At 43.2% G+C, this 13329-nt stretch overlaps 1 protein-coding gene across 6 annotated transcripts in view; it reads right to left on the reverse strand.

Moving 5' to 3' along the window:
• Positions 1-13329, reverse strand: part of xdh (xanthine dehydrogenase) — a 109016-nt gene that overhangs the window by 43811 nt on the left and 51876 nt on the right. For all 6 annotated transcript variants that reach the window (XM_072247655.1, XM_072247665.1, XM_072247671.1 and 3 more), the window contains exons 21-26: positions 10567-10663; positions 8370-8494; positions 6615-6748; positions 5768-5855; positions 5597-5683; positions 1467-1658 (exon numbers count right to left, since the gene is read on the reverse strand). In XM_072247655.1, coding sequence (XP_072103756.1) covers positions 1467-1658; positions 5597-5683; positions 5768-5855; positions 6615-6748; positions 8370-8494; positions 10567-10663 — 723 coding nt within the window. The remainder of the gene's footprint in view (positions 1-1466; positions 1659-5596; positions 5684-5767; positions 5856-6614; positions 6749-8369; positions 8495-10566; positions 10664-13329) is intronic.

The following is a 13329-nucleotide window of genomic DNA, read 5'->3' on the forward strand; positions in this document are numbered from 1 at the left end:
CCTTTTACAGCTCTGACCTCTAATCCTCAATTCCCCCTCCAAAAGAAACAATCTTTCCTAATCTGCCCAGACTTTGCATATTTTGTACACTTCCATCAAATTCCCCTCACCCTTTCTTCCTCTAAAGAAAATATTCCTGGCCTTTCTATCTTCTAACTATGCTTGCTCATCCTGGACCCACTCCCGTAAATCTTTCCTGCACCCTTTCCAATGTCCTTAATAGAGTGACCAAACTTGAACACAATAGTCCAGTTGAAGCCAGACTGAATGTTGGACAAGACTACCCTACCGTTATATTTCATGAATTTATTGATAAATCTCAAAATTATGTTGCCTCAAGAAACTTTTTTCACCTGCTCTGACACTTCCAAAGTCTTCTGTACACATTCACTCACCCCTCTGACCCTGCACTGCTTTTACAACACTCTTTTAATCTACGTTATCTCTTCTCATTCTTCCTTCCAAGATTCATCACCTCACATTTCTCTGTATTAAGCTTCATCTGCCATACAACTGCTCATCCACCAGCCCATTTACAACCTTCTGCCATCACTGTCTTCTTTGCAGTGAAGTTTTGTGTCATTTCCAAAGTCAGAAATTGTGGCTTACACTTTGTTTCACCCCAGATTCTGTTATTAATGGAGTCCTTGCATGGATTGCTGGGAAACACCACTATACACTTCCTCCACTCTGATAAAATCACATTCACCTTAACCTATTGTTGTCTATTAGCCAACTTTGTGTCCATTCTGTCAACATCCCTTTTATGCCATCTGCTATAACTTTGTTGATAAGCCTGCTATGTGACATCAAATCAAAAGTCTTCTAGTAATCCACTTACTCATAATTTTATCCACTACCACATTCAAGATTCAATCAAGATGCTTCAACATGATTTTCCCTGAACAGCCATACTGGCCTGCTTTAACTAATCCATTTATATTCAGGTAACTACTAGTTCTGAATGAGATTAATGTTTCTAAGATCCTTAACACCACTGAGGTTTAACTGGACAGCCTCAATTTGCTGGATTATACTTACACGCTGATGTTGAACATCTGCAACTTCCCAGTCCTCCAGACCCCACCTCCATGTCACAGAGCACTGAACATAACATTTGCTGGTGGAGAGGGGAGTGCGAAGAGTTGAAATCCCACTTGGCTATCTGATGGGTGTGACAGTACTTAAAACCCCACCCAATGAGTGGAGTAGCGGGAATTAAAATCCTGCCTAGGTGAAATGCAAACCAATTATGATCTGGGGAGAATTTGACTCAATCGCAATCTTACTGCTCTATCCTAGGATTTTACTGTACTGTAATGCTCCCAAGGAGCAACAAAGTTCACATCACATAAGGTGTGATTTTGATTCTGATGTGGATTTTGTGAGCTCTTATCCAAGCCTGGGGCTTCAAAGACCCTACCTCACTCTCCCAGCAGCATCAGCACTATTCCCACACTCCATACCTGGTGTGCAGGTAGTCCACTCTTCTGGATAACAGCATCCATACAACTCTCAACAATCATCATCGCCTGAGGCCCCCCGAATCCGCGGAACGCCGTGTTGGAAGGTAGGTTCGTTTTGCAGACATAGCCGATCGCTCGAATGTTTGGAATTTTATAACAGTTCTCAATGTGAAACAAAGCCCGTTCCATGACCTGAGGGACGGGGGGGCGGGTGTGTGGGAGAGAGGGGGGGTGTGAGAGAGAGAGGGGGGGGTGAGAGGGGGGTGAGAGGGGGGTGAGGGGGGTGTGAGAGAGGTGGGGTGGGGGAGAGAGAGGGGGATGTGAGAGGGGGGTGGGGGTGTGAGAGAGAGGGGTGAGAGGAGGAGGGAGAGAGGAGGGGGGAGAGAGGACGGGGGAGAGGGATTAAAAAGAATTATTTTATGGTTCCCTCAGTAATCCTGTTAACAAAATAATTAACCCAACAACATGTGGTTGCAGAAGGGCAATATTTTCATTATCTTCTGCTTGAATCCGCTCCCCATTGAATCATAATATGCATGGCTGATCTACAGATGCCAATAACATCCTGACCTTTGGAATGTAAAACTGAGCAACTACTGTCCAATGGAATGGTGAAGTGCAAAGTTTCACAATTCCAAGTGAAGACGTTACTCTATCAATCCAAAATGTCCAAATCCTTTATCTGCAGTACTTGTCCCCTAGTTCTAGCCCCCCTTTTTGCTCTGCCTATGACTACAAGAACTGCAGAGAATTGTGGACACAGCTCAGCACATCATGGAAACAACTCTGTCTACACTTTATGGGCCTCAGTAAAGCAGCCAATATAATCAAAGACCCTATTCACTCCTAACATTCTTTCTTCTCCCCTCTTCCGTTGGACAGCAGGTACAAAGGTCCAAAAGCATGTACCACCATGCTCACAGTCACCTACTATGTCTATGACAACAATAATATGCCTAACTACACTGTTCTCATTTATCAGTCGTTGGCCTGGAACTTCTTACATCTGGGCATTCAAGGGGGGGGGGGGTCACCGAAATATTTGTTAAATTTTGTGAGGGGACATGCTCCCACCACTCACTTATAATGTCACAGACTGCAAGCACCATCTGGGTGATTTTTATTTTCTCAAGTCCCCTCTTACCCCTTCTGCTTTTGTACACCTTTGTTATGGGGGGAAGATTCCCACCATCCATACTGTCTTTATCCATCATATCCTCCATCATGTTCCTCTCAGCTCCTCTATTCAAGGAAAATGGACATTACCTATCCAGTCTGTCGTCATAACTGACACACTTTATCCAAGGCAATATTTTCATTATCTTCTACCCCCTCTCCAGTGACTAGAACTACACACAAAACTTCAGTTGTTGTCCAATCAAAGTTATATCAAGTTATAATACATCTTCCAAGTTCTTGCATTCCATATCCCTGTTAATGAAAGCTAGCCCATCCTGTATGCCTGCTTTACCACCTTATCCTCTTGTGCAGTCATATCTGGAGATCTTTGGACTTGTTCACAGATCTGACTGCTCCTCTCGACTTCTTAGGTCCTCACCATTCATTGCACGTGCCCTACCCTTACTAGCCATCCCAAATTGTTTCACCTCACACTTATTGGCATTAAAGAAGCACGAGGTTTGGGGTGTTTGGAAGTATGTAATAAAATAAGTCAAAGTCAGCAAGGTTTCCTTAAGGGGAAATCTTGCCTGAAAACCTTTTTGAGTTATTTGAGAAAATAACAAGCAGAATATACAAAGGGGAATCAATGGATATTGTTTACTTGGAAGGCCTTTGACAAGGAGCTGCACATAAGGCTGCTAAAAAAAGATAGGTATTTATTTACCTTTCATAATATAGTATTTATTTATAATAAACTATTTTTATTATAAAAATACCAGAAAAGATACCAGTATGGATTGAAGATCGGCTGACTGGCAAGAGGCAGAAAGTGAGAACAAAGAGGTCCATTCCTGTAAACACAAAATAATCTGCAGATGCTGTAGAAGATCAAAGCAACACTTTCAGTACACTGGATGAACTCAGCAGGTCGGGCAACATCAGTCAGAGACTATGAGTCGATGTTTCAGGCCGGAACCCTTCGTCAGGACTGAAGAATGAAAGGTGGGGAAGGATTTGAAGAATGCTTGTAGCGTCAGTTGATAGACCAGTAATTTGAAAGACAAAGGAGTGGGGGAGGGGAAGCAATGACGTCATAGCCCTGAAAACAATGGGTGGTAGAAGAAGGAGGCAGAACCATGAGGGAGCTGGGGGAGGGGGTAGAGTGAAATAGGGATAGAGGAAGGGAGGGGGAGAGAATTACCGGAAGGTGGAGAATTCTATGTTCATACCAAGGGACTGGAGACTACCTATGGCAGTCATGGCAGTAGAGGCTAAACTCAGGTTGGAGGAGCAACACCTCATATACAGTCTAGGTAGTCTCCAGCCCCTTGGTATGAACATAGAATTCTCCACCTTCCAGTAATTCTCTCCCCCTCCCTTCTTCTATCCCTATTTCACTCTACCCCCTCCCCCAGCTCCCTCAAGGTACCGCCTCCTTCTTCTACCACCCATTGTTTTCAGGGCTATGATGTCATTTCTTCCCCTCCCCCACCCTTTTGTCTTTCAAATTACTGGTCTATCAACTGACGCTACAAGCATTCTTCAAATCCTTCCCCATCTTTCATTCTTCAGTCCTGACGAAGGGTTCCGGCCCGAAACGTCGACTCATCGTTTCTGACTGATGCTGCCCGACCTGCTGAGTTCATCCAGTGTACTGGAGGTCCATTCCTGGTTGGCTAGTGGTGTTCCACAGGGGTTAGTGTTGGGGCCGTTACTTTTCACATCATATGTCAATAATGTGGTTGACAGTTTTGAGGGCTTTGTGGCTATGTTTGTACCATCACAAACAGAGGGGCAGATAATGTTGAGGAAGCAGTGGGTCAGCAGGAAGACTTGGACACATTAGAAGAACGGGCAAAGAAGTGGCAGATGGAATGCACTTTGGTAAAAGGGATAAAGCCATAGACTGTTTTCTAAATGGGGAGCAAATTCAGAAATCAGAGGTGCAAAGAGACTTGGGAGACCTCATGCAGGATTCCCTAAAGGTTAACTTGCAGGCTGAGTTGGTGGTAAGGAAGGCAAAAGCAATGTTAGAACTCATTTTGAGAGCTCTAGAATATAAAAACAAAGATGTAATTCTGAGGTTTTATAAGATATTGGCCAGTCTACACTTTAAGTATTATAAGCAGCTTTGGGCTCCTTATCTAAGAAAGGCTATGCTGGCTTTGGAGGGAGTCCAGAGGATGTCACAAAAATGATCCCAGAAATGAAAGGGTTAACAACTGAGAAGTGTTTGATGGTGCTGGGCCTGTACTCACTGGAATTTGGAAGAATGGGGGGGCATCTCGTTGAAACCTATTGAATTTTAAAAGACTTAGATAAAGTGGCCTTGGAGAAGATGGTTCCTACAGTGGAACAATCTAGATCCTGACGACGCATGCTCAGAACAGAGGGATGTCCCTTAGGAACAGAAATAAAGAGGAATTTTTTCTTCGACAGATGGTGGTGAATCTGTGGAATTCATCGCCACAGTGGCTATATAGGCCAAGTCACTGGGTATATTTAAAGAGAGGTTGATAGGTTCTTGAGAAGGATATTATATCAGCCATGACGGATGGTGGAGCAGACTCGAAGAGTCAAATGGTCTAATTCTGCTCTTATGTCTATGGTCTCAGGGTTTAAATGTCATCTGCATTGCTTTGCCCAAGTTACCCGCAAATCAATAGAATTCTGTAACCTAAAACTATCCTTTTCACTATCCACAACACCATAATATTTCATAAACATATTTGCCAAAATCTGCAGACTTTCTATAAAGGAAGGTCCCCTCTTTTCACCTTTTGCCTTTTAGGTCTCCTCAGTTTTCTTGTGTTTCTAATGTTATGTGCTTGTGATGCTGCTGCAAATAAATTGCTCTGATTTTTTTTTTCTCCACAGATGCTGCTCAACGTGCTGAGTATTTTTTTTCTATTCTGTGCTTTTATTTTTGTCCTGTGTGGAATGTGTTCTAGTCAGTTAAAAATAAAGCTCTTGTTCACTGTAAGTTTGTGCATCTTAGTCCAACATACAGCGGATGAAAGATCCAGGCTATTTCCTGCATTGCAGTAAAGTGTGAGATCCATAGCCACGACTTTCCCACTTTTCTGGTACCCAACCTGAAAGAAGAATACAGGGAAACATTCCATGAATGGCAGGTGAACAACTGCAACAACAATTCTCTTGAACTGCTCAAGCCTTACCTTGTAGCGTCCCAGAAAAGGATTTCTTCCCCCACTCACCAACATGTCCACATCACGACTAAGTGCACATCGAACGGGACGCTTTGTCCTGCCAGACAAGAGGGAAGATGAGAGGAGATGAAGCAGGATGAAAGCGAGGCCGTGAAACCTTTCCCATTCTCACTGTGAATGGTCAAACTTCCCGAAAAACAATTAGTCAGGAGCTGAGCAGATTTGGCAGCGCCAAACACTTGGTGTTCATCAAGTTCTTTGACTTTCCTTTCACCCCTGTTCCCCAGAACATAGAGTAGAGAGGTAGAACGTTCAACCCAAAGGTTTCTCCCACTACTTATGAACCACATGTGCTACTTCCCACTTAATGTTCATTTACCCATTCCTTCAGTTTCTCAGGGCATACCCAAATCGATATTTATTCATCCATTGTACTTGGAATCACCAGACCATGGTCGTTGATACTGGGCAGCACAGAGGCATACCTTGTAGAGCTGCTGCCTCACAGACCCAGAGACCCATGTTTGATTCTGAGCTCCAGTCTGTTAGTGTAGAATTTGCATGTTTTCCCTGTGAATGCATGAATTCTCCAACCCCCCCCCCCCCCCCAGGTGCTCCAGTTTCCTTCCCAAAGACACATGGGTTGGTAAGTTACTTGGCAGCTGTAAACTGCCCCTGGTGTGTAGATGGGGAAGGGAGGCGGGGAGAAAGAGAGTTAGTATGTGCAGGTTGTTGATAGAACGTCAGATTAGTGTAATTGAGTCCTTGAATATCAGCATGGACTCAGTGGGCTGAATGGCCACTTTTCTCACTGTATGCCTTTATGAAGCTGTATCACTTGCGTGCTAACACATACTTGTAAGCAGCAACTGCCACCACGATCGACAGCAACGTGCTCCTTGACTCCTTCCCACCAAAGCCCCCTCCGAGCCGCTTCACCCGACAGCAAATCCTATTGGCAGGAACACCAAGAGCTTTTGCAACAAGGAACTGCAGGAAAACAGCGAGAGGAAAACAGAATTAACACCATGAGGTAAGTGCACCCCACGCCCAACTCTGACTAATCTAATCCAACTGGAAGATCTCCCACTGTGCAATCAGTGCCATAGTGGTACAGCTGGTAGAATCACTGCTTCCGAGCCCCAGATTCAATCCTGGCATCCAGTGCTCTCTGTGTTGAGTTTTCCTGTTTTCTGTGTGACACATACATTTCCTCCAAATGCTGCAGTTTCTTCGCTCATCCTAAAGACATTTAGCTAGTGGGTTAAATGGCCTCTGTAAATTGTCCCATGAATGGATGGATGGATATTTTATTGATCTCAAAGGAAATTACGGATTCACGGTAGCATTACAAGTGCATAGGTATAAATATTAGAAGAAAAGTAGAAAGAATAAAAGATAAGTCACCACAAACAGTCTAATGGGAGGGGGTCATCACTTCCCCGGCTATAGGTCGACTCATTATAAAGCCTAATGGCCGAGGGTAAGAATGACCTCATATCACCCCCTTTGGAGCAGCACAGTTACCTTATTTGTTTTTTGTCTTAGACCTAAAAATCTGGGAGTGTTTTTTGGGAATGCAAGGTGAACACTTAAGAAACATCTGGACAAACACTTGAATTGCCAAGGCATAGAAAGCTATAGACCCAATGTGGGTAAATGAGATTACTATAGATGTATACAATGGTTAGTATCAATATGGTGGGCTGAAGGGCCTGTTTCCGATCTCTACAACTCTATGAACACCATTCAGTTTCAGGGAAAGTTAGTGAGGAAAAGAATTTCTCTCTGAGCCAGCAGAGACTAAATTCGCGGAAATTACCACCTTCTTTGTCATAAAGCAAAACATGATCTAGTTCTACATTAATTAAAACATAGATCTCCATTTACATCACACCTCCCATCATTAACTATGGTTTCTCTGTCAACAGTCTTCGTGATTTTAAATATTGGATCTTTATAAACCTTCCTCTGCTCCAGGGAGAGTATCCCAGCTTCTCCACTCTATCCACATAAGCCAGGGGCTCCCAACCTTTTCTATGCCATGGACCCCTACCGTTAACCAAGCGGTTCACAGACCTCGGATTGGGAAGCCCTGATGAGCAAAGTTCCTCATCCTCAGAATCAATTCAATTGATACCTGCTGCTCCCCCCCCCCCCCCAAGGCCTCAATATCCTTCCCAAAGGGGTGGCTCCTAGAACTGGATTTTATATTCCAGAGTTTTAAAAAGATTCACAAAGTCTCTACTAGTCTTTCAACGAATTGTGCATATATGAACCCTGCTCCCTGGATCACTCTGCTGTTGTGCTCCTTATGGAACTCACTCACTAACCCAGAAATCTTGAGACTTGGGAAGAGACCTGAGCATCCAGTGATCCATTTAGTTGGTCAAAGGGGGAACAAAGACAGCGGCAGTGGTTAGGATGGACCCATGTCGCTGGAATGGTGGAGCAGTAGCTCCACTAACTAACCCATGCAATCTATCAGCACAGACCAGGAACGGAATGGTGGGGTCACTCATCACTGTGACCCAGAGTCTGCAACTGTACTGAAGTAGATTGTCAGCTCGAGGCAACTGCATCAATACAGCAATTGGTCATGAGCACCTACCTGTGTTTGTGAAGGGCTCTGTGTTGATGAAAAGAGTTCCATTTCCCCGTCTTCACCTTTGGGCACAGCCACTGTGCAATGTGTCTCCAGGTAGAAATGCTCCTGGCCTCCAATGTACATTTCCCCTGTGGAAAAACTATGATGTAAATTTGATGCTGCCACTTGAGGGAGGCATGTCTCTGACAGAGAGCATCTTTGCAAGTACATCTGCACAATAGACAAAGGCAAGCAACTAGCAGCACAGTCATAGAATCATAAAATCACTTAATCCATGCTGAAACTACTTAAACTGCCTACTCCCATCGACCTGCATCAGGACTACAGCCTTCCATAACTCTTCCCATCCATGTCCTGATCTAAACTTCTCTTAAATGTTGAAAGCGAGTGTCCTGACAAAGGGTCTCAGCCCGAAACGTCGACTGTACCTCTTCCTAGATGCTGCCTAGCCTGCTGCGTTCACCAGCACTTTTTGTGTGTGTTGCTTGAATTTCCAGCATCTGCAGACTTCCTTGTGCTCACATTGTATTACTTGTGCTGGTAGCACATTCTACACTTTCACTACCACCTGAAGGAAATTTACACTCACATTTCCCTTAAACTTTTCACCTTTCACCTTAACCCATGACCTCAGATTGTAGTCTCATCCAACCTCAGGGGAAAACGCCTGCTTGCATTTACCCTATCGATACCCCTCATAATTTTGTATACCTCTATTCTATCAAATCTCCTCTCAATCTTCTACGTTCAAGGAATAAAGTCTTAACCTATTCAATCTTTACTTATAAATTAGGTCCTCCAGACCCGGCAACGTCCTTGTAAATTTTTTCTGTGCTCTTTCAATCTTATTTACATCTCTCCTGTAGGTAGGTGACCAAAACTGCATACTATATACAACACAAACTGCTTATTTGTAGGGTTTGGGAGATAATAAACTCATGTAGATAGCCTAACATATAGGAAATCTGACCACCTCGATTAGATCCCAGTCTGTAATCACTTCTGGACATTCATTATTCTATATAAACACCCTAACAGATTTCTATAGATTTACCATGGGGAACATTCTAATTGGCTGCATCACTGATACGTGGGGGCTACTGCACAGGATTGAAATAAGCTGCAGAGAATTGTAAGCTCAGTCAGCTCCATCATGGGCACTAGCCTCTGTAGCATCCAGAACAACTTCAAGGAGCGATACCTCAAAAAGGCAGCATCCATCATTAAGGACCCCCATCACCCAGGACATGCCTTGTTCTCATTGCTACCATCAGGAAGAAGGGACAGAAGCCCTAAGGCACAAACTCAGCGATTCAGGAACAGCTTCTTCTCCTCTGCCATCTTATTTCGGAATGTATATTGAACCCATGAACACTACCTCACTACTTTATCATTTCTATTTTTGCACTACTTATTTAATTTAACTATTTAGTATACCATATATATACCTACTGTAATTCATGTTTTTTAAGTATATTGGATTGTACTGCTGTTGCAAAGACAAGGCATTTCACGACATATGCCAGTGATATTGACCCTGATTCTGAGTCTGAACCTACTGAATAGATGTCAGTCTGTAATTGCTCCCAGGCATCCATCATTCTATGAACTGATAGAATAGTTGCACTGATGCTGAGACTGGGGTAGCCTTGCATAGCCTTGCATAGGAATTTATGCAATGAAGATTCCTCCGACAAAATCTATTGATTTTGTCTGCTTTCAGATAGGACCTCATGTACAGCAAATGAGTCAAGACCTGTCCTGCTTTAATGACTTGCTGTGGAGGTAGGTTTCCATCCTATGCCAAATTTGCAGCTTTCACACAGAGGGCAGTGGATACGTGGAACAAGCAGTCAAAGAAAGTGGTAGGGGCAGATACAATTAAACTATTTAAGACACATAGGCAGGTAATGAGTAGGAAAAGTTCAGAGTGATATGGGCCAAACACATGAAAGTTGTACTGACTAGGCTAGGCATCTTGTACATCATGGATGAGTTGGGTTGAATGGCCTGTTTTTATTCTGTATAGCTCTATAACTCTACTAACCCCCTGAATCTCTAAACAGTACTTCAATCTTCACCCAATCTATAATTTTTTTCTGCTTTTAAACCTCTGACCCAGCTCTTATTCTCAGAACACTAAAGATTGGACAAATAGTTTTCTCGTGAATTCAGCCCACATTTAAAACTAACAACACACCTTCAATGATGTCATCAGCTTGTCTAAATCCTTGCTCGATGTTTCCATTCTCAAGTTTTAATGGTGAACTGTGGAACGATTGGTGGCTGATGGCTTCCTATTTGGGAAGAAATCTCTGGTCACTGCTTAGAAACAATAGAGTCATAGAAAAAGACATTAAACCAGCCTACTGTGAGGAGTACAGGATTTGTAGCAATCGGTTACACAGTGAAGTATTGATTGTAGAGATATTCCCCAGGTCTTTCTTTCTACACATTATAAGGCTATGCATGTGCCTGTTTTAGGTAGACTCATGAACAATAATTAATAAGTGGTAATCGGTTGATTATTTCCTCATGCACTGAGTTACAATGAAGATCTTTATTTTGCACACCATGCATACACATCGTTCCATCATATCAGTGCAATGAAGTAGTACACAGGAGAAGAAAAATAACAGAATGCAGAATATAACAATCAAACTGCAAAGAAACTGCAGTACAGGCAGACACCAGGTGCAAGACCATAAGGAGCTAGATTGTGAGGCCAGGAGTTATCCATCCTTTCCACAGAGCTGGGCCACTTGACCTAATTGCTCAATGCTAGCAATTTCCCATCTCACCTTAGTAGAACCTCCCAACATAGCAAGTATCTTTTCACAAAAAATTCTATTTAATTTTAACAATAAATTATTTCCTTTACACAGTTGTGTCATGTGAAATGCTGGAGCTTATCTACTTATCTCATCTGATTGATAGACGATTCCAGTTCCCTGAAGAGATTTCCATCAAATTGACCTAGGACGTATTACTGTAGAGGAAGTATAGTGGGCAATTGTGTCTTTGGAGGTGCAATGGGAAGGTTTGTCTATGAATGGACAATAGGCAGACGTTTATAAGGAGGAACAACAGATAACCACGTCAATGGAGGGACAACAGGTAACTATGATGGACAGACAATGGTGTTTACAGAGGAGCAATGGCCAATTGTGTCTTCAAGTACCTTGAGCAGGACTTGAACTTGCAATCTCTGACATAGAAACATAGGAACATAGAAAATAGGTCAGGAGTAGGCCATTTGGCCCTTCGAGCCTGCACCGCCATTTAGTATGATCATGGCTGATCATCCAACTCAGAACCCTGTACCAGCCTTCCCTCCATACCCCCTAATCCCTTTAACCACAAGGGCCATATCTAACTCCCTCTTAAATATAGCCAATGAACTGGCCTCAACTGTTTCCTGTGGCAGAGAGTTCCACAGATTCACCACTCTCTGTGTGAAGAAGTTTTTCCTCATCTCGGTCCTAAAAGGCTTCCCCTTTATCCTCAAACTGTGACCCCTCATTCTGGACTTCCCCAACATCGGGAACAATCTTCCTGCATCGAGCCTGTCCAATCCCTTTAGGATTTTATATGTTTCAATAAGATCCCCCCTCAATCTTCTAAATTCCAATGAGTATAAGCCTAGTCGATCCAGTCTTTCATCATATGAAAGTCCTGCCATCCCAGGAATCAATCTGGTGAACCTTCTTTGTACTCCCTCTATGGCAAGAATGTCTTTCCTCAGATTAGGGGACCAAAACTGCACACAATACTCCAGGTGTGGTCTCACCAAGGCCTTGTACAATTGCAGTAGTACCTCCCTGCTCCTGTACTCGAATCCTCTTGCTATGAATGCCAGCATACCATTCGCCTTTTTTATCGCCTGCTGTACCTGCATGCCCACTTTCAATGACTGGTGTATAATGACACCCAGGTCTTGTTGCACCTCCCCTTTTCCTAATCGGCCACCATTCAGATAATAATCTGTTTTCCTGTTTTTGCCACCAAAGTGGATAACCTCACATTCATCCACATTAAATTGCATCTGCCATGAATTTGCCCACTCACCTAACCTATCCAAGTCACCCTGCATCCTCTTAGCATCCTCCTCACAGCTAACACTGCCACCCAGCTTCATGTCATCCGCAAACTTGGAGGTGCTGCATTTAATTCCCTCATCCAAGTCATTAATATATATTGTGAACAACTGGGATCCCAGCACTGAGCCTTACGGTACCCCACTAGTCACTGCCTGCCATTCTGAAAAGGTCCCATTTATTCCCACTCTTTGCTTCCTGTTTGCCAACCAATTCTCTATCCACATCAATACCTTACCCCCAATACCATGTGCTTTAAGTTTGCACACTAATTTCCTGTATGGGACCTTGTCAAAAGCCTTTTGAAAATCCAAATGTACCACATCCACTGGTTCTCCCCTATCCACTCTACTAGTTACATCCTCAAAAAAATTCTATGAGTTTTGTCAGACATGATTTTCCTTTCACAAATCCATGCTGACTTTGTCCGATGATTTCACTGCTTTCCAAATGTGCTGTTATCACATCTTTGATAACTGACTCTAGCATTTTCCCCACCACCGATGTCAGGCTAACCAGTCTATAATTCCCTGGTTTCTCTCTCCCTCCTTTTTTAAAAAGTGATTTACATTAGCCATCCTCCAATCCTCAGGAACTAGTCCAGAATCTAAAGAGTTTTGAAAAATTATCACTAATACATCCACTATTTCTTGGGCTACTTCCTTAAGCACTCTGGGATGCAGACCATCTGGCCCTGGGAATTTATCTGCCTTTAATCCCTTCAATTTACCTAACACCACTTCCCTACTAACATGCATTTCCCTCAGTTCCTCCATCTCACTGGACCCTCTGTCCCTTACTATTTCTGGAAGATTATTTATGTCCTTCTTAGTGAAGATAGAACCAAAATAGTTATTAAATTGGTC

The sequence above is a fragment of the Mobula birostris genome, chromosome 2 (assembly GCF_030028105.1).
Source record: "Mobula birostris isolate sMobBir1 chromosome 2, sMobBir1.hap1, whole genome shotgun sequence".
Classification (NCBI taxonomy): Eukaryota; Metazoa; Chordata; class Chondrichthyes; order Myliobatiformes; family Myliobatidae; genus Mobula; species Mobula birostris.